General features: G+C 46.7%; 1 protein-coding gene across 1 annotated transcript in view; it reads right to left on the minus strand.

The window, feature by feature from the left end:
- The window catches only part of Enpp2 (ectonucleotide pyrophosphatase/phosphodiesterase 2), a 79,479-nt gene that overhangs the window by 43,756 nt on the left and 9,182 nt on the right, over positions 1-26,541 (minus strand). Inside the window, exons 3-9 of the mRNA XM_012517448.2 lie at positions 22,278-22,433; positions 18,034-18,159; positions 16,066-16,126; positions 14,125-14,222; positions 13,883-13,962; positions 12,223-12,342; positions 4,401-4,456 (exon numbers count right to left, since the gene is read on the minus strand). Of these exons, the coding sequence (XP_012372902.1) occupies positions 4,401-4,456; positions 12,223-12,342; positions 13,883-13,962; positions 14,125-14,222; positions 16,066-16,126; positions 18,034-18,159; positions 22,278-22,433 (697 nt within the window). The remainder of the gene's footprint in view (positions 1-4,400; positions 4,457-12,222; positions 12,343-13,882; positions 13,963-14,124; positions 14,223-16,065; positions 16,127-18,033; positions 18,160-22,277; positions 22,434-26,541) is intronic.

A 26,541-nucleotide genomic window follows, 5' to 3' on the forward strand; every position in this document is an offset into this window, starting at 1 on the left:
CCCTCCATCTCCCACTACCTGTATAAACTTACCTGTAGTCAAAGAGCCTCTGGAATTCACATTAAACTCCCATTTCCACCTGTAGCACATCCATCACCCAACCCCTTCCTCAAGACTAGGTGGGAATTCTGCTTCGAGGACCAAAGGGAGGACCTCTCTCACTGAAACTCTGCTCCCTGCAGGAAGGGTCCTGGCGCAGGTTCACTGCCCTTTACTGAGTCCAGCTGTTCACTGTGGCTAAAGAGGGCCAATTCTTATCAGCCTCAGTCAGCCTCTTGGTAGCATTCTGACCTCTCCTAGCCTCTGTACATTCATCAGGAAAACAGAGGCAATGGCAGAGCACCACACAGCTTGCAAGATGAAGTAAAGCAGGGTGAGCAAGCACAGAAAGTGCTTAACACTTCCTTTGGCTTACTAGTGATCCAAGACAGCAATGACTGCGCTGCTGGACAGCAATGGCTTTAGAAGCATTAACCTGAAGCTTTAAGTTCCTCCTCTATGAAATAATGGGTTAAGAAAAGCAGTCTTGGAATCCTCTTCCAGCTCTATAAAAGTCTATCATGAACAGGCACATGTAATTATAAGATTGACCAAGATTATACAATCTTCATCCACAATGGCTGTGTGTTTAAGCCCCATTCCTCTGCTGAAATATAATTACCCTCTGACTGGCATGAGCTTCAAAAGCTCTCAGCTGACACAGCAGTGCCAGACGCTGGGCTGGGTCACCTCGGGGTGCCCAGCAGCCCGGTAGTACCATGACTTGTCCGTCCACTTGTTCTGAACAAGGACCACAAAACGCTGTTTCTGCTCATCCACTCACAGCCAGGGATGGTGAATTCAAGCCAAAACGCAGTTTGATCATGCTGAGCAAAAACTTCAGAAAATGCCAGGTGAGCCCTGGAACTTTTAGTCCAACAAACAGCAGCAAGAGCATTCAGAGAGCGCCAGGCCCCTAGCCTCACGGATGCTTGGCGTCCTCAAGGGTAGAGTTGTACAACCAGAAAATCATGTTTACTGTTTACCAAAAACTGAGCCCTGATGGAAACATATTCCAGCGTCGTTGAATCCATGTGACCCTGTTTATTATACCATAGAATTGAATTAGAAATAGGCATAGCAAATCCAAGTTAATCACTTGAGGAATTTAATTCTTCAGCCTTAGAAATCCCTTGTATCTGAGCAAAATAATTATAATTTCATAGTTTGGATTCTTTCCTAACTTAAGAAAAAGCCAGTGTCAGAAGTTTTTCATTATACTCTGCCTCACTGCTACCCAAAATCTGCTTTATTTTATGTGATTGGTGTTAAGCCGCAAACGTGGACTCTGATGAACCCTCTTCTGATGCTAGTGGAAAAATGCAGGCTGATAAAATTGGTGCTGGGCACAGATCATCCGCTAGCACCCTGCTTGATGGGATACGTGAGCCATAATAGAAAAGGAATTAAAAACACTCACAGCTCAGCAGCCCAAATTCATGGGCTCAAGTCCTGGCTTCTTCTTCTTCTTCTTTTTTCTTTTTTTTTTTTTTTTGGCAGTACCAGGGATTGAACTCAGGACTCTTTGCTTGCCAGGCAAGCGCTTATTCTACTGAGCTATCTCCCCAGGCCTGAGTCCTGTCCTGGCTTCTAAGAGTGCTGGTGATGAGACTGTCGCTAGTTAGCTACCCTGGAGAGCCCCGGTGAAACAACCAAAGCACTGCTCAGAAGAGAGGTAAGAGGATTGAACAGAATGGTCTACATACACCACTTAAAATAGTGCCTGGTGCATAGAACAGGTTCACCAAAATCCTGGTTTTACTACCATGTGCTGGATGTACAGATCCCCAGAGATGGCCCACTCATCCATGGTGCGGTGGTGCCGTGGTCACGAACTCCTGTGACCCTGGGGAAGGTGTCATGGTCGTGGGCATTACCCAGTGTGATGGAGCTCAAGAATGGAAGAAAAATTCTTCCCAGTTCTTCTGTTCAGGGGCCAAATTGATTGTGAACAGAAGCACTCATAAATTGTGGCATTACTGTATTTTTTAACGACATAGCGTGTTTACAGCATATGTGTTGACATGAACAAAGATGCAAGAGACTCTTGCCAAGAAGACTAAGACAGAAGCATCACTCCTCTCTTCTTGGGGAAGATAAGCAGGCTACAATCCCCTGGGCAGAGGCTGGTTGGGGGTGTTAAATGAAGACTGAGGTCTGAGTGTCCATCCTGGGTGTGACCTAGGTGTGACCCAGTGAGCAAGATGGTCCCTGAAGTTCCTAACTTATCTTTAAGAAATAACCTCACCCACCAAGAAGACCTGTCCTTTAACCACTAGGGTTTCAAACACAGTGCAGAGATTAAGCAAATACACTTGACCAAGGGAGGGAAAGGCCCAAGCAGAAGAAAATAGGACACACCTCACTATCTTTGTCATCATTGACTGAGGCAGAATTTGTCCCAGTATGTTAGACATGGTCGCACTAAAGGGAAAACTTGAAAATGAAGGACTGGAGGAGGTACTCAGCAGTAAAGGGGGAAAAGCTACTTAAGGGTGTAGAGAGAGACACGCTGTCCAGCCAAAGTTGAAAGAGAATGTGAATAGGAAAGCAATTCTGGTATCGGTTGTTCTCTGATGAGCACTTCAAATGCGCTGACTTTTTCCGTCTTCACACCACTAGATGATGATGAAGATACTGTGGTTTCCATTTTGTTTCATTTGTTGAAAGATTAAACCACTCGCCAAAAGCCAGCGAGCTCATAAATAGCAGACCAGGGATTAGGCTGCGTCCAACCACCCAGACAGAATGGGAATTGCTGCCCTGACATAGAAAGCTGATGGGACGTCAGCAGACGATGACTTTGGAATGAGATACGACCACTAAAAACTGAGGTAAGAGTAGAATTCTAGGCTGCCCTACAGAACTCTGTGAAGAGACAGCCTTCCCACCCAAAGTCGGAGTTCAGCTTTAAATAAAGATGTTCCAGAACATACTGGTGTGGATGTCCTTGACACATAATCCCTTCAATGACTGGAAGAATGATCCTACTTTTTAATTATAAGAAGTTTGTTTTTTTTTTTTTTAAAGTGGGGACTGAATACAGACTGAATGCAAGTCCCTTCCAGGGAGCAGCAATAAAAGAATGGTGTGAGAAGCACAGCAAGAGGACGGAGCTCTGCGGAGCACACAAAAGCCACCTTCTTCCGAGTGGTTTCACATGGGTGGAGAAAATTGTCATTCAGAGCCCGAACACTGGCCCTTTTCACAGCAGCTGTGCAGCGGTGTCAGGGGCAGGGGTGGGGACACAGGATTAATTATGTTGCTGGCTTCTCTCCCTCCTGCCCAGCAAATGTGCTGCAGAGCAAAAGGAATCACTTCTCCAAGCATCCCTGACAGTCCAGGGCTTCCAGAGAGGCAATGTCAGATCAGATCAGAAAACTGCATGCCGCCTGCTCTAGAGTGTCTTTCTAACAGCCCCATGTGTATTTCTCATCTCAAGAAACTTCTTAAAGTTTAAAAAGACTTCCCTGTCTCAGTTTCAAATCATTCTACCCAATTTCAATTTAGCCCTTCAGATCTGAAAAAGTGGCTTTGATTCCTAAATTTGGAGACTATAGACAGCACCTTTTTGGATTAATCTGAGCCTGTGACTGCACTCAGCACATTACAGAATAATCAGATTTTTGTTAGATTATTAGATGAAATTATAGAAACAGCTTTAGGTGGTTCAGGGGAAGAAAAGCATGGGAAGAACATCCCAGTGCAAACAAAATCCCCACATAAGTTGAAACAGATCCTTTCTCTTACTAAGGAGCCTTAAAAATAATCAACATGTAGGCAATTTTCTTAGGTACATTTCATCTCGATAAATATCAGCTAACCCCTTCCTGCCCCCTCTGCAGGAAGGACCACTAGACCCATTTTCCTAGGAGGAAACCCTGAGGTGGGCGCCAAAAAGGGGTGAAACAGATGGGCCCCCATCTCCTCTAGAACTTCCAATCTCTAGACCACTCACCCATGGCCAGAGACCACACCAGATTCTGAAGACTGTGGACTCTAAGACAGGCAGCAGGTTACAAAACATGCAAACCATAGCAGTAAGTAAGAGAAGCATGCGTGGGTGGTGAGCCCCTCACTACAGAGAGGGGCAGAAAGATCTCAAGAGGGGTGAGATGGAAGGAACACCTTCCTTTGTTAAAGGAAGGGGAAAAGGAGAAAGAGAGAAAGAGAGCACTGGTTGGGGAGGCCGGGGTAGGGACAGAGAAGCAACTGCCTGGAAAGTAACTTTGAATCAGTAAATACACAAAAGCTTGGTACTTTTACATTTGACTGAAATGAAATCTACACTGAACTGATGTTTCATGAATGTAATCATTCCCAATCACAACTTTAAAAACATTGATGAAAAGGTTACTTACATTGACCAAAAGAACGTTCCAGCTCTCACCCCTTGCTTGGTGGCTGTAATCCATAGCTAATGAGGAAAATATAAGAGGCTTATAATATGCTCTGAGTTTTGGTCAAAGAAGAAGACATTTGAGAAATACATTAGGTATCGGCCTGATACTCTGCCCATACCCCACCCTGAATGTCACATTACTTGCAAGCCCCTTTCTCCCACCTGGAAGTCAGAAGGGTTATTTCCCTGATACTATTCAATATGTTCTCTGCAAAAGTTCTCGAAAGCTCTGCTGTGACTCCAGTGTCATTTCTTTAAGCCTTTATTGCATCTCAAAAATCTCTCTCTTCTGTATCTGCCTTGTCTGATCACTGCTTTGAACATTTCATGCCGGGGCAGAATCCTGCTCACTGAAGAACCAGGAGTAGACCAGATTTCTCTCAACGATTGAAAGGCTGCAGAGGAGCCCGACCTCTTAGCCTCCCTCTGCCTCGTGTCCACTGTGATGCAGACAAATTTTCTATCATATGAAGTAACGGTACACTTGAATGAGTTCACATATTCAAAGTCCTTAAGCCTGGGCCTTAGCATTTGGCACACAATCGATGGATCTGTCTTTATTATTATGCAATGATGGAAATAACTGAAATCCAGTTATTGCAGGAACATTTAAAACAGCTTAGGATGGCCAGGATCCCACAGGCAGACATCTACGATAGGAAGCCTCTCACTTAAAGGAAAAGAGGGGGCGAAAGGTAGATTGTTTGTTAGGAGACCGAAGACAAAGTCCCCCATGAGGCGCAGCCAGCTCCTTTTCTGGCTTTACTGCACCCTGACTTTGACAGTAGCTGGGGACTCTGGGGAGAAGCTTTATTTGTCATGGGAATGCTTAGCTAGGCATTGTAGGACATCCAGGCACAGGGCCATGGCTTCAAAGGGCATGTGACGCCAGCTTGGAAAGCTTTGTACAAGAGCCCCAGGCCCCCAGGACATTTAGAAAGGTTCACCCTCGAAACCAGAGCTGCTTTAGTTGGTCAATGAAACCCAGGTGAGGGAGAACAGTGCGGGCCCTCAAATCCCTGGAGCTCTGAGCCAAGGCAGTGCTCACCCACAAGGGAGGGCAGGGCCCTTGCCCGGGTGGCACACGGCTCCTGCTCAGCCAGGTCCTGTGGACGATGTAGACATGCGAATTGCAGGTTCTCTGAGTGTGCTCCCCAATGTCAGACCACAGCGCCTTTCTTCTTTATGGATGGAAGCTTGCATGGTCCAACAGGGGCCAAACCATGTCCTGGTTTGGTGGGAATGTAAACTAGTGTGAACATACAGAAACCAGTACACAGATTCCCTAAAGCTAGAAATTCTATTCGATCCAGCTATTCCCCTCCTAGGAAGCTTCCCGAAGAATTAAAGACATAACTAAATCTTGGAAGTAGCCTATATGTCCCTCCACAGATGAATGGATAAAGAAAAAATGGTTATACAATGTGGAGTACTACTATGCCATAAAGAATAATACGCTTAGGTCATTAGTAGGAAAATGGATGCAATTTGAGACCATCATGTTAAGTTAAATATGTCAGGGACACAAGCTTAACTATTGCAGATTTCTCTTAAATGAGAAACCCAAACTATAAATAAATAAAAGAGAAAAATCAAAGACAGATAACAGGAAACAGGGAGATGGATCTTTTGCAAAAGGAGGGGACCAAGAGATGGAGGGGAGGAAAGAGGACAGGAGCCAGGAGTGTAACAGAAACAAAGCTCTGCTATGTGCATAGACCAACGCCCATGATGAGTGGGACCTCGTGTACAGCAAACACACATGCTAGTCAAAAAGGCTTTTTTAAAAATGTGTCCTGGAAACTCACCCACCTTTGCCCCTGCCTCCCCACTAACAAAACAAAGCTCAAGTGAAGTCACCTAAGTCCCCCTCGGCTTCCTCAGAACCCAACCGTGAAGTCCTAAGTCACCCTCAGCTTCCTCAGAACCCAACCAGTCCCCAGGGAAACCAGGTTATCGCATCATGGCGCTGAGTTTTGCACTTGCTTCAATTCCCTGGCACAAGCTCAGTGGATTCCCACCCAAGCGGCTTCCCAGGAAATCGGGTGCCTCGCTATTTCCAAGGAAATTATACCACAAAAAATTCACATTTATAAAATACATGCTCAGTCAGGGCTTTTCCAAAGGAAAAAGTTTTCAGTACAAATCTGTCAAACAATGACCCTACGCTTTTCAAATTTATGTTGTAGGACACACACTGACGTTGGCACATTCTCTAAGAATATCTTCAGTGCAGGTTCCCCTAGAATAGGAAGGCCACCAAAAGGGTCTTCCCAGTGTTCAAAGGTGCACACAGATGACCAAGTGAGCATGTCATGGTGGTCCTGATGGTCCCCACTGCACAGCACCACCGAGCCCAGGAGTACAGGGAAAACGAAACCCTGAGGGGGCTGAGCAGATGGCTTGCTGGCCAAGCCTGGGGGCAGGTGGCAATGACGTGGGCCTGTCCACCATCGGTCTGCCTCCACCTTCTACACTTCTGTGACATTCCCTGTATCCCTGGAATACTCCTGAGGTCTCAGTCCACTGACTACGTATATGAGAGCTTGCAACACATTGTTTCTCCTAGTTAAGACATTCAGTGCAGTGCTAGCCCCACCCCCAGAGCGTGCTGAGATGACAATTGAGAATGGGAGTGGTGGCATGCACCTGTAGTCCCAGCTTTTGGGAGGCTGTAAACGGGCGGATGACTATGAGTCTGATCTAGTAGAGAGACCCTGAACACCCTGTAGACCCTTCCCTAAAATACAAAAGACATTCAAAGGAAAAACTCAAGTTTGTTCTTTTTTTTTTTATTATTATTTATTTGTGTGTGTGTGTGTGTGTGTGTGTGTGTGGCCAGCGCAGCCCACCAGGGGGCGGCCCTGGCTGGCATGTGGTGCTGGGGGATTGAACTGCAGTCCCTTTGCTTTGCTAAGTTTTTGTTCTAAGTAGGTGCTTTAGACCACTGAGCCATCTCACCAGCCCCTCAAGTTTGTTCTTTATGTTTTTCCATACTTCTCAAAATTTTGCTGTGACAGGCTGGGAAAATAGCTCAGTGGTCTAAGTGCCTGTCTGGCAAGCACAAGGACCCGGGTCCAATCCTCAGCACCACATGCCATGCCGTCCCCAGAACCCAGGTACACCGTGCCTGCCTGAATCAGGTCATGGTGACACATGCCTGTAATCACAGCACTGCACTGGGGAGGCTGAGACAAGAGGATCTCTATAAGTCCGAGCTGTGTAGTGAGACCCTTCAAGTAAATAAATAAATAAATAAATTTTCAAAAATTCTTTTCAAAATTTTGCTGTGACAACGTAATTATGCTAATTATGAGGACAATTTAGAGCTCAAAAGTATCTTTCTATGAAAAAAAGTAGAAAAATTCTCTCCACTTCTTTATAAATACTACGTTACCTATATTATCTAAGAGAAAATTGGGAGCATGGTCAAAAAGAGAACAAACAAAACCTGAGCAAATTATAGAGACTACTTGAAACTAAAAGGACATTTAGAACTCCGTTTCTCCGCACCAGAGCACTACTCTGCCATAAAGAAGGCCAAGCTCGAGTTCCCTGCACGAAAAGGGCGCCTCTCAAGCCCGTGACGTGAGGGGACTAGGTCAGACACATGAGCTCCGGTAGCGCGGGGAGTCTCCTCCAGGACAGACTCAAACTTAAAAAAGCAAAATAAAGGACGGATAACAAGAAACAGGGAGCTCGGTCTCTTGCATATCGGGGAGGACTGAGTCGGAGAGAGGCAGAAACAGAACACAAAGGGAGCGAAGATGCATGTGCGGGGCCGCCTCTGTGCGCGGCGCGGCCATCATCCCTGCCAGCACGGACTGACCACCGGGATTTTCTTTTTAATCTCAATCCAAACCCTCTAGCGCCACCGCGATGGAGTGCATCTGTCCACCAGAGGGGCGGAGGCCGCTGTTACCGAGATGGGAAGAAACCAAGGCGGTGAGGAGGCTGAGCGGGCCGCGGAGCACGGTGCGGCAGGAGGGGTGGCCACGTCCACCCACCGGTTAAGAAAGCAGCCGGGTCCCAAGGCCAGCCGAGCCCAGCGCCATGCGGACGTCGCCTCCAGGGACGGGGCGCAGCCGGGCAGCGCACGGCGTGCAGCTGGGGCACCGCAGGGCACCAGGCTCCAGTCAGAGGGTCACTGTGGAGAGAGGATGACGGTCCACATGGAAACAGCCATCTCACGGGGAGAAGGTCGAATGCATGATGCGGAAAAAGAAAGAAGCCCCCGCTGGGGCAGGGCGCCCCGCAGAGCACTCAGCAGAGCCAGGGCTGAGCAGCAAGGCCTCTGGGGGCACACCTTCGAGGAGGACTGAAGACGGGCGGGGGCCCAAGAGGAAGGGGACCCAACCTAAGCCACCCAGGAGGAGGCAGACGGGGCGGGGCGCTGCTTGGTGACAGAGCAGGGACGTGGCCGGCGCGGGCCCGGGCTCCATGCCAGCCATGAACAAGAAGAGAAGACCCAGGCAAAGAGAAAGCACCACAGACCCACGACAGAATGTGGAGAAGAAAGGATAGCATAAAGAAACGGGAGAATGTTCCTGCGCAGGAAGCTGGGCCTCCCCTCCCAGGGCACGACCAGAGCACTAAGCCGCAGCTTCCCTCCGGGTCCTTGCCACCCCGACACTGCAGCGAATCCAGCGCCGGGTCTCCTGGCCTCTCTGCCCACCGATGCAGGCAGAAAGGGCTTCCAGGCCCAGCAGCGAGAAGCCCACGACACCTGCCGCTCTTGAAGTACCCAGACAAGCGCACTGGAAAGGGGGTGGGTTGGGACTCTGTCTCAGAGCCCCGAGCTTACTCCAAGCCTGGGCACCCCCCCCCCGCCCCGCCACTTCTCGTGGCTGCACACGGTGCCCCGAGATGGCGTGAGCTCGGACTGTGAGGAAGGAGAGAGGACCCCACGCCGCACGCTGCGGGAGGTCAGCCAGAGATGCCCATCCCGGGATGCCCGTCCTGGAGATGCGCCTGCGGAAAGCGGGGTCGTGTGGCGAGGGGCAGCTTCTCAGCGTGCATGCTGAAGGCTGGAAAATTAAAGCCTAAAGTTTAAACTTGACTTTTTTTTTTAATGTGAAATTCAAAGATAGAAATTATTTTTGGAAGCCTCATGGCGAGATCAAGTTTTTAGCTGAACACTAGATAGATATTTCCATCCACTGTCCCACTGGAAGCTGAGAAGTGACTCTCATTCCTGTCATCCGGCCCTGTATTACTCAGCCAAGCATCTTGCATGGCTTCATCCTTCAGTGAAATAAGTTGAGCTTAATTTAACTAGAAGTCTAAGAGTTTTACAAATATTTTCTTTTTTCTGGTTATTTTTTTCACTGGTGACTTTGTGAAATGTACAGGACTCCAGGGAGGTTTGCAGAAGCACCCAAGGAATATTCATCAATCCTTTCTCCCTTTTTTTTCTCTTTTTTGGTACCAGGAATCTAACCCAGGACCTTGCGCTTGCCAAGCAGATGCTTGTGCCACTGAGCACTGCTGTCCAAATACTTCCACTAAAATGTGTTTTTTAAGTAATCACTACCATGGTCCTTAGAATTTATCATGCAAGTGGTACAATCACTATGGAAGTCAGCTTGGAGAGTCCCAAAAGACTAGAACCAGAAACTTCATCTGACCCAACAAATCCCCCTTGTGGGTATCTTCTTGAAAGATTAAAGATGCCCTGTTACAGCAAGACACACACCCATGTTTCTCGCAGTGCCATAAGCAACAGCTGAACCTTGGGAGCAGCCTGTGTGTCCACCCTAGCGCATGAACAGATAAAGAAAACGTGGTATTTGCACACAGTGGAATACTACTGTGCTATAAAGAAGGAAAGACTTGCATCATTTGTAGGAAAATGGTAAACCTGAAGACCATAATGTGAAGTGAAATAAATCAGACACACTAGCTTAAATATCACATAGTTTTTCTTATATGAGAAACCAAATGTATAAATAAAGAGCAAAATGAAAGATAGCTCATAGGGGACAAGGACAGAGATAGAGGAAGGGGAGAAGGTGAGGAAGGGGAGGGGTGACACAGTATCTCTCCCAGGCTCAAAGGCCTCCCGCTGGGCTGGCCACCTCCCTCCTTGGCCCCTGCACAGCTGAGCTGAGTAAACGCTGGCCCAGGTCACGCTCCCCAGAAACCCTGATGTGCACGTCGAGTTGACCCAGGCAGTTGCAAGTACCATGTTTATGTTCTCTGGGTTCCTCAGAAGATGGGCTTCTGTGATAAAACTATTCCAGAAGACCAACTGGCGATGCCCTGACAGAGCTCTTGTTTCTATTATCCCACTTACTCCTCAATGTTTCTCTGTCCTGCCCTCTGGGGGTGTGTCCCTGAGGTCACAGACTGGGTCACCACAGACCTTTTCTAGAACAAGTGAAATAATAACAGCAGAGTACTGTAGAATATCTGAACATCTATTATAAAAAATATTTCTGAAAACACACAAGAAGACTTTTGATGTTAATTGCTTTAAAAAAGCCCACACTCCCCTTGCAGCATGGAGACTCAGTAGTGACTTGCTCCGGCCACAGTGACTGCCATACTCAAAAGCAGTGTCTCAGAAGACGACAGCTCCTCCGCGTGCTCTCCCTCCTGTGGACTGCAGCAAGCACCCTGGGGTCAGGGTCACCCTGGGAGGGAGGCTCCACAGGCAAAAGCAAAGCCACACAGCCCAATGGCCCCTGCACAATGCCTCCCAGTCTCCTCCTGCTGGAGTCACCAGCAGCAGGGTGGCCAGCCCGGAACCATCTCAGCCCTTCTGCACACGGCTGAGCCAGTGCCCAGGCCTGGTCTGCAGGGCTCCAGTCCTCCAGCTACCCAGCTTGACAACTATGGCTGCCATATGCCTCATGTGTGCCATGCACGGTCACAGACAGGCCAGCAGGCCCCAGCCACCCACAGCCATTTTAACATGGACCCAGGCATTTGATCAAAGGTACACGGGGCAATTTCTCTGTTAGTATTGATTGCTGTTCTCAGAATCTCTTCATATTTGAACCTCTGTGATTTTAAAAATGGATAAAATAAGCTAGGCATGGTGGTGCACACCTGTCATCCCAGCACTCAGAAGGCTGAGACAGCAGGGTAACCCTGAGTTAAAGGTCAGCCTGAACTACACAGCAAGACGCTCAAAAAAAAAAAAAAAAAAGAAGAAGGAGAAGGAGAAGGAGAAGGAGAAGGAGAAGGAGAAGGAGAAGGGGAAGGGGAAGGGGAAGAGGAAGGGGAAGAGGAGGAGGAGGAGGAGGAGGAGGAGGAGGAGGCGGCGGCGGCAGCAGCAGCAGCAGCTGGATAGAATTTCCGAATTCACAAATCTGTTATGGGTTTCAGTAAGTGTCTTCACCTCCCACGTTTTCTTGTTGCTATTGATGACAACATCATCTAGTTTTCTTTTTCCTTGTATTCCCAAGTATGGTAAATCAGTAAGATTTATCTACTCCTTCAAAATGCTCTGAAATTCAATCTGTGACACTGTTTGGACACCATCCTTACAAAGACATTTACCGTCTCACACCTTTATGCCACTGCACACACTATACATAGATGCACACACACACGCGCGCGCGTGCGTAACTGTATGTGCCCCACCTGCCCAGGTGTAGATTAGCATATACACATCACAAGTACATTGAACCTACACATATGACATGTGTACTGTATATATAATATCAAAAGATAGAAACATGACAAAACAGGATGAAGTTCTACAGATCTGTTCCTCAGGTAAAAGATTTGGGGTAAAATACTCCAACACACGTAAGAAGGAAGTCGGCACTCACCGGCTGACCTCCCCACCAGCGGTGGTTAAATTTCTCCCGCCCTCGGAGGTGGAAGGTGGCATCAAACACAGGATCATACATGGAATTACCCACAATGCCATGCGATTCTGGGTACAGTCCCTGGTGAGAAGGTAGATTCAAAGTTAAGACAACAATGCAACAACCCATGTAGATTTATCCTATTATAAATTTTCTTATCACAGAAGTTTATGTAAGATGGCACTCCATTTCTAAAAGTATATAAGATGCATAGTGTTTTGATTTGGGTTTTTTTTTAATTTTTAAAATGCATTGCTATTGCTTCTCTGAGGTTTCATTATTTTTTGACAGTTTCAAAACTGATCAATAGGACAATTTCAATAATTAATACATTGTACATTGTTATCTTCTTAGTGGTTATTCATAGTACAAGAAGCAGACAGGATATCCTGTCCAAACACTATTAGTACAAATCTTTCTTCTCATTGAATTAAGTGAAAGTAGCTGTATACCTAGCCTAACTATTGTGCATATATAGATGCAAAACGGTCCTTCCTTTGTATCCCCTTTCTTTGTTTAGTCCTGTCAGAGGTGGGTATTCCATTGGCATCTAAATACTGTAGGTGCATGAATTCATCAAAACAATCCAACACAGTCCAGCAGTCCACAATAGTAGTGGGTTATCCACAGAAGCTGTTGACTTGAGCCTTTCACAGCTCAGCATATTAATATAGCTTTACTTTGTATACCTTGTTTTTATATTTTTCTGCTAGATGGTTAAGACCAAGATAAAGCAAGACCTATAAAACAAGAAATGTAACTTTTTATCTGATAAGTTCAGTCAAATCCCCTCCACACTTATCCTGAAACCCTGTACCGCACTTTGCAGATCCTTTGTCAGTGTCAGCCATGTGGATGAGTCACGGCCATTGCTTGACCACTGTGCTCTCTGTGAAAGCCTGAGAGAATGTTTTCTCTCCATGTGACTCTCCTTAGGCACACCTGACATCATCAATCACTTTCCTCTTTGACCCCATAATCTCCTTGATCAGAAAATTTGGGACACGGCTGAGTTACATGATGTTATAGTATAGGTCCTCCTATTCCCTGAGTAGTGTTTTGAGAGTTATAAGTCATTTGAGAAACTTGACATAACTACAAAAAACTAAATAGTTGGCTTTCTTAACTGTAGGAACAATGAAAATAACACTTTTATTATTTTAGGGTGAGATGTATACAATGCCTCCAAAGAACTTTGATTTCTAAATACTCTTTTCCTTTAGTCCAAGCTAGTTCTTTCCCTCGAACAACAGACATAACAGTCATAAAATAAAAAGTGATTTGATCTTAAAGAAGAAAATCAGGTTGATTTGGAGTACCGGAAAACGAAACATAGCAACTTTAAAATCAACTTTTTCATTTACAAAGCTAACAACTGTTGTAGGAAACAAATTTCCTTTGAACACTGAGGAACGTATTTTAAAATCCTCTACTTTAAGTTGGGTGTCATGCACACACCTGTAATTCCAGCACTCCGCAGGCTGAGGCAGGAGGGTCACCATGAGTTCAAGGTCAGCCTGGGCTATGTACGGAAATCCGGTCTCAACCCCTTACTCCCCTTTACATTAACCCAGGATGAAAATCAGCCCTTTGAATACACATAGCTTGGGAAAATACTCACGGTAGCCAGGGTGTACAAGTTTGGGAAGGTTTTGGTAGGGTACACAGGCCTCATGTAGGGAGAGTGTGTACCGCAGGACCCTGGAAATACAAGGCCAGTTGTTAGGACCAACGAGCCAATAGCAATCCCTTCTTGGATAAATCCACGCTATGAGCACTCAGGAAGCGTGCGTTTCCGACAGCAAAGCACGCGGCACAGCGGGCTGCGGAAGCGAGTGCAGGCTGCAGGCCACGTGGACTTACTGAGCTTCTCGATGTTGGGCATGACCTTGCTGCCCTTCTTCATGTAGGATGCACGGAACCCGTCCACCGAGAAGATGATGAGCGGAGGGCGGACGAACCTGAAAGAGCAACAATCGCAGCTCAGAGTGGCAGCAGCCAGCCACTGCTCTGCTGCAGGGTCGTCCGCACCACCCACCCAAGAGCAACAGGCCAGGAACCTTCCCGGAAGGGGGCCTGGGCACAGACGTTTCCAGACACGTCACATCCCAGGTGACATCAGTCCGGGCTACATGAGTAAGGGAAAGGGTTGGACTCTAAGATTTCTCTTCATGTACACACTCTGTTGCCGCTGCTGCTTGCTTTACAAACAAAAATAATACATGCTACCTTTTAAAAACTTACATTTGCCTTAGAATGAGTTCTGTCCCACTGCCACCTGGAGAACTCCTCTACATTCTTTAAAACCCAGCCGGAAGCCTCCTCTTCTATAGTGTGAGCTGCTCACACCTCCAATTACTATTAGGACATTGCTTCCTAGCCCTCTTCCGTCACCCATGTGTCCATCACTGTATGCTACTCTGCAACAACCTATTAACCTGTTTCTCTTCTCTATAAGTTTCCAAGATGTTGGGCCCGGGGAGATAGCTCAGTAGAATAAGCACTTGCCTGGCAAGCGTAGGGTCCTGAGTTCAATCCCCGGTACCACAAAAAAAAAAAAAAAAAAAAAAAGCAGCTGTGTGTATCTCAGCCATCTTCCTATCTTGTGAACCCTTAGTAAGTCTTCAGTACCCCCAATTCAGTCATTCACACACAAGTGGACGAATGAATGCATACATGTGAAATTATTAGCACTCTTGCCCCTAAATTGAAGTACTTATTTTAAAGTTCTTTTAATTCTAATTATAAAACACTTCCAAAAATAACTTAAATTATGTAGACCTCTAGAACATATAGCACTAAAGAACTAGACTATTCCTTCACCCAGGCCTGTAGCCTATAAAATGACCCTTTATTATTCTAGCTGATGAAACTCGAGCATGCTGAAACATCTGCAGAATTACTTCTAACAGTTTGAAGTTGATAGAACAAGTGTACGTTGGTATTTTTTAAAAGCCATGTAATGAACACAATGAGTCACGTGTAAAGCACACTAAACAATATTATATGAGGTGACAATGACAGTAGCCCAGTTCTTCATTTACCAGGGCCGCTTACTCTACAGACTGCTTTCTCCTCAGAAACCACACCTCAGGAGAGTCAGGAAGCGTCACCACTCTGCTCTACTGGACCAAGATGTCCAAATGCCCCCAACTGTTAAAAAGGAAGCAAATGAAAACATCTAGATTTTGTGTCTCCCATTATATTGCATAACACAGCTAAGTATTTAAAAGACCAAATACATTATGGAAGCACATTTGCTGAAAAGGCATTTTCTGCCAAGCATCTGCAAGGTCCCTGAAGTGTCAGCAGTTTCCTGGAAGGCCTCCTCAGTGCCTGGCACTGGTCACACCCGAGCTGGGGGCTGTTGCTCCAGCCCTGCTCTGCCGCAGGGTTTCCCGGGCTTTCCGTGCCTTGGAGGACAGTGTTTAGTTCCGCATCCCCCGCTTCCGTTCCCCTCCCCCACCCTTCAAAGCGCCAAGAAGCAGAACTCCAGGGAAAAACACTGAAACAGAAAGTCCCTGCCTGAAATGCTTCTTTCTCCCGTGACATCCATACACACTTTGTGAAACCTTCAACTACGTGGAAAACATGATAGCTCTTCTAAAGTTGAAAGGCAAAAAAAAAAAAAAAAAATCCAAATTTATAGATAGCCTTGGGATGTCGAATTACTAGTGAGTACTCACCAGTTTGTCTGTGGAAAGGGATTTCAGTTTGGCATCATTTATAACCAGTTACCCACCATTCTCTGTGCTGCTTATCACTAATGGCTTGGACTTCGCGGTGTCCCTCGAGCCCGCTTACCCGGCAGGACACTCCGGGGCCTTTATCTCTTCGCAGTCATCATCCACCCAGTGTGTTTCTCCTACAAGGAAAGTAGCCAAGGTCACCTAGAGTGTAATTAGGGATGTCACCCAGAGCCAGGAAGCAAACAAGCCCGGCACTGATGTCCTCTTGGACACTTGCATATGACATAACATCTAAAAGAAATTCTGACATAGAGTCTGGTGTCTGGTTTGGCTTTTAAAGTACACCCATACCTGGTGGGAAAGCTAAGATTTTATAACCTCAAGTGGTGTTTATTTGAGCCTTCAGAGTCTAGATGGTTGGTAGATTTAAAAACCCAGTGGCGTCAGTGAACTAAATTTCATGTTTGTACCCTCCAGAAACAAACTGTTCGGTCATTTGATGGAACATTCTTTGCTCTACCACCGAAGATCCCAAAGCCACAACAGAGCTTCCCTGCAAAGAAGGCAAAAGCTCCAAGCATAAGCGGTGATCGGGGACAGATGACCGTGGACAGCTTACTTCCAATGGACCTGTGGACTGCCTTGAATTTAGAAATGAAGGCTAATCTACCTCTTGTTCTAATCCTGTACTGAGATCTGAGAACATAAGCTTTGCCCTTCCCTGGGTAAGCCCTATCAAGAACGGAGAACAAAAAGCGCTGAGTTAAACTACGTATGAAACTTAAAGAAGCTAACTAACTGTGCATGGCAGCCCATGCCCGTAATCTCAGCACTCCAGAAGCTGAGAGAGGAGGCTCTCTGAGAGTTCAAGGCCATCCTGAACTGCAGAGTGAGATCCTGTCTCAAAAAAAAAAAAAAAGAGACAGACACTAGTGGAAGGGAACTTGTCACCCTCTGGAGAGACTCATGCACATGCTGCAGGACTGGATTCACTCCCACAAAATGGGCTGCAGGAGGGGAGTCTGCAGTTCATGTTCTGTACAAGCTCTCATCACTGAGGCTTGAGCTGGCAGGGGGTGATGTAGCCAGAAAGCGCTCACCAGAGAACTGATGGGCAGGGCTGCCCTATCTCATCTTTTTAGCCTCCAAATCTATGATCTAAAAAATTCCCTCTTTGCAGTACAGAACACCCAGCCTCAGGTGGTTTGCTACACAACGCAGCTCACACATTTCAGAGCTGAATTGTTCTTCTCCCAAACTCTTTTGAACAGAAATGGTGATGCGGTCCATGTCAGAGAGAGGAAGGGGTTTAATTCAGAAAGCAACAGTGACTTGCAAGTTAAAGATATAGGCTCTTGAGCCTTCCCAAATTAACATCCATGAGTGGTTGGCATGGTCCCTTATGCAAGCTCCTTAAAGACAAGGAGCGTGCCTTTCAGTCTTCACAGCCCATTGATTATTGTTAACTATTCACTAAAGCATGGTAGTGTAGCATTGGCCATAGGAAGTCAACTCACAGACATGCACAGCTTTGGTACAGCGGGGGCTGTTGGAGCCTTCCTGGTCTAAACTAGTAACTGTGCCTACAGCCTGCACCTTGGGAAACTTGCACAAAATTCATGCGCTTTGCCCCAAAATAAAACTCAAACTCTTCAGATCCACCATAGAGCAGGCCACAGGGAACCTGCCCTGGGACCACATCCTTCTTTGCTGTGCCTGCCCCCACCCCACCCGCCTCCCTTGCCCTCTCACTGGGCTCTGGTTCGGAGCACCCCTCACAAGCTTGTGCACCAATTCCTATCTCAGGGTCCACGTCTAGGAAACTCAACCTAAAACTCAGACAAAGTACAGAAATCTCTTTCTTATCAAGGTTCCATCTACTTAGGAAACTCTGCTTTATTTCTTAACTATTTCTGATCAGTGGAAATCAAAGACAGCAAAAAGAAGCACGAGGAAAAACAGGGTACGACTCCTTTCCCTCCCAAAGTCACAGGCCAGGTGGCAGATCCGCCCCATGTGTGACATCTTGGAACACCTCCAGTCTCCACCGCTTCCAGTCTCAAGCCCTTCCCGCAACTCTTACCTTTGCAGACCACCTGGTAGTTGGTGCAGCAGTCTCCTCGGGCCAGGCAGTCCTCGGAGCAGTGGCAGGCGTGCTCCTCATTCCGAACCTCCCCGCATCGGTCCTTGGTGCACTCCCAGCCGCGAGCTGCAATCACCGCAAGAAAGCAGGTTCCCCGCTGTCCACAGCACAGGAAGGAGCCATGCTGGCCCCGGGTGCCCCACAGGGAGTGCTAAACTCACAGGCCCTGTCATCCGGGTCGGCCTCTGGCCTGGACAGCAGCTGGAGAATTTAGGTATCAGATGCCATTTATGCGTTTTTCAAATGAGAGGACAACCTCAAAAGCCCCATGGAGCTCTTTCAGAAAAATGGAATTGGAAAAGACAAGAAAAGTTCCCCTCCTGTTCCGCAGTTGTCTAATGCCCTCAGGGCAGTGTCGGGCAGAAGTCTGTGCAGCGAACCTACCTGTCAATGAGAGACAGTCCCTGGGGCTCTGCTTGTTTGTGTTGGGAGTAGCTTTGCTCAACCCTGGCCAGCTTGATTTAAAAACAAGAACCAAATTGTGCTGCTATAAACACTGATGCATGTATATCACTGTGGCGTGATGGTTCTAATTTTACCTTTTTTCCATAGAATAAAAAACAAAAACAGGAGGCAGCAGCCACTGCCTGCTACAGAGCCTGCCTGAGCCCAAGTCCGCACACAGGTCTAAAGAGCGCAAAGCGGCCAAAGCACGCACAGCCCGGACCAGACCAGGGAAGCAGCTAAGGCCCGCCAGCCCAGAGGCCCCGCCTCCTCCGAGGCCCCGCCTCCTCCGAGGCCCCGCCTCCTCCGAGGCCCCGCCTCCTCCGAGGCCCCGCCTCCTCCGAGGCCCACAGACAGAGCACAGCTTCTTGTGGCAGGCACTCCACTGGACGCTCACGGTTCAACCTTTCCGAGGAAAAAGGTTCAGAAAAGGATCTTCCCGTTTTGATGAGAGCCCTGTGTCTTCAGTTTGTTAGACTTTTTGCTTGACTCAGAGTTCTGAGGGAGATGGACATCACCTGTCTATTTTCACTGCTTATTTCTAGGCTCAATGCGCCACGAATACTTACGAAATCCCCTGGAAGTGAGCGCCAGGGTGAAGGGTGGCCCCGCGCGCAGCTGCGGGCCGGAGAGCGCGCACGGCTCACTCGCGCGTGCAGGAGTCTTTCTCCCACCTCCTCTGGGGGACAGCAGTGGTTCTGGGATAGACTAAAGAGCCAGAGCGACCGAGCCCCCATCTCACGGGATGCTCACTGCAAGTGGAAGAGGCAGACTGCACCACGTAAAGCGATACACTCTCACCAGCTAGCGCTGCACACTGTGAAGGGAGCCACAGAAGACGCTGGCAGACAGCGCTGGCTAGGTTCTCCTGGAGAAGGGGTGTCAGCAGAAGCCGCCTCAGAGCTGGGCACACACCTGTGATGCCAGCACTTGGGAAGCTGAGAAAGGAGAACTGCCGTGGCTTCCAAGGCAGCCTGGGCGACACCGTGCGATCAGGCCCAGCCTGCACTACACAGTGAAATCCTGTCTTTAAAAGAAAAAAGAAAGGATACAATAGAAAGGAAAGTTAGGATTCAAAGTGAACTACAAACAAAACGGGTCAGCTGTACCATTGTCAAAGAAAATAGGTGAAGTGAAATAAAAATATTTAACCTTATTGGAAAATAAGATTACCTATCAGTTCAGAAAAAAAATAACTTTAAAGATGAGAGCATTTAGTTCAGTGCTTGCCTAATATCCACAAGGCTCTGAGTTTTATCCCCAGAGAAAGACAGACAGACAGACAGACAGACAGACAGACAGACCATATCCATTGGTAAAAAGTAGTAAAATGCCTTGGGGCCCTTTGGTAGAACTGTGAGCATTCAGAAGTACATTTTTATAATATACACTTAAATTTTTAAGTGCATGTAGACTTTGACCAGAAATCTCACTGCTAGGACTACATCTCAAGGAAAATAAGCAAAAGTATGAATGTTCATGAGTAGAATATATTAATAAAACTTGGGGAGATACAAATGTTGAATAACTATTCAATCAAATAGACTTCAACCCTTCAATTCTATACTAGATAGTCATTCAAAAGAACAATTTGAGACTGAAGCAGGAAGATTGCAAGTTCCAGGACATCTTGGGAAACTTAGTGAGACCCAGTCTCAAAAGAAAATAATGAAAAAGGCCAAGCTGTAGCTCAGTGGTAGAGAGCTTTCCTAGCACAAGCAAGGACTTTAGTTCAGGATCTAGTACTAAAAAAAAAGCCAATATGTGTGATGCTTATAAAGGTTTACAGATGTAGCAACTCCCACACACGTGCATACATGCATGCTTGTGTACGTAAGTACACATGCACACACGCTCAGCACACACGGAGACGCGGGCAGCCGGCTCTGTTCATGCCAGAACACTTGGCTTGCTTCTAGAGAGTGCTTGGGGCAGGTTAGCTGAGCCTCAGATACGACCTTCAGCTTCCCTTCCTGACACTTGATTTTCCCCCTCTCAGTACATGACGCCTTTGTGCACAGGACAGATCCCTCCGCTATCACACGTCCTTACAGTCCCACCTCTACTAAGCCACGGACAGGAGGCGTGAGGTAAGCGGGGTCAGGGCGCCTGTTGCTCTTTGCAAGGAACTGCAGACAGGACTTTGAGACTGATGTCCATGTTGGGGACAAGACCCTCTAGCTCGGGAGGAAGCACAAAACACCAGGGAACCCTCAGTGCCAAGCAGACTCAGGCTGCTAGTTCACAATGACACTAGAGCTGTGAAACATTAGTCTCTTAGCCAGAGCCTCCACTCCACCTCTGCGGGCTAGCACTCAGGTGTGCAGAGCTGCAGTGCAGGAGCTGCGAGGAGTTCCAAAGAAAGCAATGCAATGGCAGCAAAACGTGGCCACGTGTCTGGAAAACGGATTGAGCACAAAATAGTCTAGTTAAGCTCTTCTTATTTTTCAGGAGGTGGCAGAAATGAACCAGAATTAGTAAGGGAGTCAATGTCCACTTTCCTAAATCAAAAGCAATGGTCTCAGTAAGAGAATAATGTCTCTCTTTCTAACTCTATCATTAAAAAGATCAGACTAATAATAGTAATGATAACAGGAGTTAGGCTTTGAGAAGAATCAGTGCCACACAGAAGTCAAAAGGCAAGCAATAGCCTGTGGGGAGAGCTCTGAAGCCCATTTCCGGTGGTGCTGAAGAGACTGGCTGCTGCCTTGCTCAGACGGCGTGGGAGGGGCTTTGCCCAGAAGTGTGTGTGTACCCTGCGCAGCACAGCCAGTCTCCCATGAGACACTCAAAGTCCCCAAGGGGGATCTTTCTCATATCATGTGCATGCATCCTATAGCTTTCTTTCTTTTTTTTTTTTTTTTCTTTTTTGTGAGCGACTCAGCCCACCCAGGGGCAAGGGTGGCACAACATGTGGTGCTGGGGATCAAACCATGGTCCCTGTGCTTACCTAAGCTTACCTAAGCAAGCTCTTTAGACCACTGAGCTATCTCGCCAGCCCAAAGTGTTGGAACCGGGGATTGCACTCGGGCCCTTGTGCTTGCCAGGGAAGCGCTTATTCCACTGAGCCATCTCCTGGCCCCTTCCATAGCTTTCGTGGAGAGGAAGTGTGAAGAAAATAAGGGAAACCTCAAAAGAAGAGTTAGAGCTACCCACAGCAGAAAATACCAAATACGATTCCCTACAGTCTTCCATTTCCATTGCAGAAGACCAAGAGTTGGTACAGAAAAGGGGGTGGAAAGAAAGCCTGCAGCTAGGCTGACGAGCTGAAAGCGTCTGACAAACGCGAAGGAAATCAAGAGACAGGGTGGGGCACAGGGGACACAAACGGCACGTAGGTGGGTTCTGTCTCATGCCAACTCCCAAGGGTGAACAGAACCATCGTAGACTGCAAGCATGTGCTCATGTATATAATATTTTATATGAGAAAATAATAAAATAAGATAAAATCCAGCCCTCTAAGAATTCGCACGGTATTAGCCCACATCTGCCAGCAGGGAATGCGGGAGGTGACACGAGAGACAGGGGATGAAGAGGCAAGAAGGCTCAGCACGGAGCGGCTGCACAGAGGATGGTCAGGTCGAGGTGGAAGGATGTCCGCCCCCACGTGCACTCTCTGTGAATCAGTGGGAAACAACTCAAATGCATATCTGGTCGGCCAAAGTGGAACAGCCTGACACACCTCAGCAGGGGTCTCCAAGCCACCCCCGGAGGCTTCCCAGGGCGCCAGGGTCACCTACCTGTCTTCAAGCAGAGCTCATCGAAGTCATGGCAGCAGCTGCTGTAGCTCTTACACAGGTTGTCACAGCGACAGTCCGGGGGTCCGACCTCTTGAAGCTCAAAGCATCTGCCCTTGCATGATCCAGAGACATTGGTCCAGGGAGCGTCTGACAAGACTGCAAGAACAAAGGGCAGAGGCGATGGCTCGGCAGGGGTCGTGTCACTGTAGAGCAGTGGACTGCAATCAGCCACTAGACAAGCAGCGAGGCCCTGTCACCTGCTGCCCATGCACTAGGAAGGTGGCTGAGCTTGCCTGTGGCACAGCTTCTTCATCTGGAAGGGAGACGATTCAAAAAAGTAAGGGCCAGGGAGATGGCTCAGTGGAATAAGTGCTTCCCTGGCAAGTGCAAGGGCCAGAGTTCAATCCCCAGTTCCGAAAAAAAAAAAAAAAGATATAAAAAAGTAATGCTGGGGGCCAGGTATGTACATACACCTATAATCACAGCACTTCTGAAACTGAGGCAGTGTTGCTCTTGTTCCAGGCCAGCCTAGGTTTGTCCAGTGAGTTTAGGCCAGCCTGGACCACACAGACACTCTGTCTCAAAAGCAAAATATAATATGTAAATATGAAAATATCTCTGAGTTTAAATGAGAATTTAACCAAACAACCCATTTTCAAACACTTCACAGGGTGTCAAATATGGAAAATAACAAAATTTATCAGGTTTATTGATATTTATTGTTATTATGACTGCAAATTTGTGATGATAAATACTGTTGTGGAAATAAAAGTTAATTTTCCTACTTAAAATTCTATGCCTGGGGCCGGGGGAGATAACTCAGTGGATTAAGTGCTTGCCTGGCAAGTGCAGGGTCCTGAGTTCAATCCCCGGTACCACCAAAAAAAAAAAAAAAAAAAATCCATGCCTGGGCCAGGGAGACAGCTTGGTGGCATAAGCGTCTGACAGGCGTGTGTAAGTTCCCGAGTTTGATCCCCAATACTATTAAAAAAAAAAAATTCATGCCCTTTTATAAGGAAAATTGATCCCAAGTGCCAGAAAAATAGTACAAGTTTATGTTGTTGGAATAAAAAACTTACAACTGTTTGTAACTAAAAACCCTTCCCCATACCTATTGCTATACAGTCTCAGCTGGTCAAAAGCAAACCCCTTGCATCATTTTCATGTCATATAATTGTTTAACTAGAAATTTCAAGAATCAACCAAATTTTGGAAAAGGAAAGAATTCAGTGAGAAGACTAATTTGGAATATATAGGCACTGTAAGTTTTCACATTAAATGCAAGTTTCACTTGTGACAGTGCCTAAAAGATAAGGTCATCAGCATATATTCACTAATATTTTGTAGAACCTACATAAAAAGTATTAAATATCTATAAAAAGTCACTTGAAAAGATCTAACTAAATTTGAAAGACATAGTATCTTAGCTACTATATGATATATCTTACTAATTTAGAAATATATCAACATGTCCTAGATATGACTAAAAACACAAGGCAAAGACAATAAAATATCTAGGGTCCTTGAAATTTGAAAAATATGAAAAGTATATTTAAACATAAATAAATGAAGCCAGGCATGGTGGCACATGCCTACAATCCCAGGACTCAGGAGGCTGAGGCAGGAGCATCATTGGGAAATCAAGGCCAACCTGGGCCACAAAGTGAGCTCAAGGCCAGCCTGAACTGCATATTGAGAACTTGGCTCAAAAAGACAAAGGAAGGGAAGGAGGAGAAGGAGGAAGAAAAGGAGGAAGTGGTGGTGGCAGCAGTGGTGGAGGAGGAGGAAGAAGATGAGAGGAAGAAGAAGAGGAAGAGGAGGAGGAGGAGGAGGAGGAGGAGGAGCAGCAGCAGCCAGCGAGATAGCTCAGTGAACTACATCACCTGCTTAGGCAAGTGCAGGGACCACAGTTCAATCCCCAGCACAAAATGCTGTGCCAGCCCCACCCCCAGGGTGTGCTGAGCCAGCCAAAGCCCAGAAGTAGTGGCACACACCTGTAATCCCAGCACTTGGGAGGCTGAAAACAGGAGGATCACAAGTCTAACCTGCATAGTGAGAACTTGCAACAACCAAATACATTTTATTTTTTATTTATTTTTTTCATAATTTTATTGAGAAACAAATAGCAATGAGACAGTTTCAAATCAAATTGGTAGGACAGTTTCAATAATTAACACATTGCATACATTCTTCCTAGTGGTTAATTGCTGTACAAGATGCGGACATGATATCCTATTTACAAATACCATTAGAACAAATCCCTCTATTCATTAAGAGAATGTAACTATATATCTATCCTAACCATTTTGAATACACAGATACAAAATGGACATTCATCTGTATCCCCTTTTTTTGTTAAGTTCCATTATTTGAATATTATAGGTATGTAAACTCAGCAAAATATTCAAAAAGAGTCCAGTAGCCCATAATAGTATTGGGTCTTCCACTTGACTGGCAATGTCAGAAACTGTTGACCTGAGTCCCCTGTAGCTCAATATATCAGCATGGCTTTACTTCTTATATTTCATTTTTATACTTTTCTGCTGGATGGTTAAAACCAAGGTAAAGCAGGACCTATGCAACAAGAGTTGTAGCTTTTGGGTCTGAGAAGGTCAGTGAAATCCCCTCAGGATTTATCCTGAGATCCTGTACCTCAGATTGTAGAACCTTTGTCAGTGTCAGCCATGTGGATGAGTCACGGCCATTGCTTGGCCAATGTGCCCTCTGTGAAAGCCTGAGAGAATGTTTTCTCTCCATGTGACTCTCCTTAGGCATACTCTACATCATCGATCACTTTCCTCTTTGGCCCCATAATCTCCTTGATCAGAAAATTTGGGACACTACTAAGTTACACGATGTTACATTACAAGTTCTCATATGTCCTGAGTCTTAATTAACCTTGGAAGGCTGGGCCAAAAAGTTGGCTTTCCTTGAGGCCCTCCTTTTTCTCTAATTTGGTCTGTAAACTTAGGTTGTTAACCATCCAGAAGACAAGCTTATTGTTATTACCATACAACTTAGGTTGTTAAGCTTAACCTCACTATCTGTCTGAATATCAAACATCTTAGGCATAACATGGAACAGGTATTTTTCATCAAGTATTGATATGTTGAACTTTAAGTCCCTACAGAATATGATTAAAAAATAAAAAATTAGAATATATTTTTAAAATAGGCATAAAGAATTATATACTTCTTATGTTTACACATAAGTTCAAAAATCTAACCATATCAACCTTGAAGCAGGACAGTCCCAAAATATTCCTTTTCCTGTCTCTTGCTTTCATTCACCACCCCCCAAATACATTTTAAAAAGAAAAGAAAAAGAAGTCAGCTGGGGACCCATGTGAATGACACACAGGCCCACCTGTGCCACTGACAGAAGCATCCTGTCCTCGCTCAGGTCCCCACCAGCCCTGAGTGCTCTCTAGCCCACATCACCCAGCACTAGCCCCAGTGGCCTTGGATCAGCAGACCAATGCAAATGGACCCTGGAACCTGGGATGTGAACCAGTCTCCTACATGGTTGCTGGGGGTGGGGGCTGCTGAACACATATGGACGGACGCTGGCAACTCCATGGAGAAGAAAAACAACGTCGTCCCTGTGCCATCCCTGTGTTCCATCAGCCACACTTCCCTACAGACCCTGGCCAGCCACAGAGCACTTAGGGACTACAGCAGGAAGAAGGGGAGAGAAAAGGAGGCATGGAGAATATCCGCGCATGGAGGTAGTGAGGGGGAACTTAGTTCACAATCCCTCTTTGAACGCTGGTACCTAGAGCCCAGCCAAGGGCCACCTAGGAAATTCTGAGCTGTCTTCACTCTCCGGAGCTCCAAATGTAAACACAATAGGTCAAGGCCATTGTAACCCAGCCCTGGGGCCAGTCCAGTCTCCTACAGCACCACCTGTAACCACACCTGTGTGCACCCTCTGTAACCCCAGCCCTCTGGAAGGCTGAGGCAGGAGGACGCATGGTCTAGGCCCACTGGGGCAACTTAGTGAGACCCTGCCTCAATTTAGAAAACAGCCATAAAGCAAGGGCTCAGAACATAACTGAGTACAACAGCCTTAGATTCAGGCCCCCAGCCCATATAATCATGGCCATCATGCTGAGCTACACTACCAATGTCTGAGACGCTGTGTCAGCGGGCTTGCTTGTTGTGTGTCTTCTCTACATGGTCCCAGAGAGCCCTGGGGTTCCCCTGCTCTGTGTCCTTGCTTCCCCTCATGCATAATTTCCTCCTTATTTCCTCCTCCATGTTCA

This window comes from Octodon degus, unplaced genomic scaffold (genome assembly GCF_000260255.1).
Source record: "Octodon degus isolate 3935 unplaced genomic scaffold, OctDeg1.0 scaffold00179, whole genome shotgun sequence".
In the NCBI taxonomy this organism is placed as follows: Eukaryota; Metazoa; Chordata; class Mammalia; order Rodentia; family Octodontidae; genus Octodon; species Octodon degus.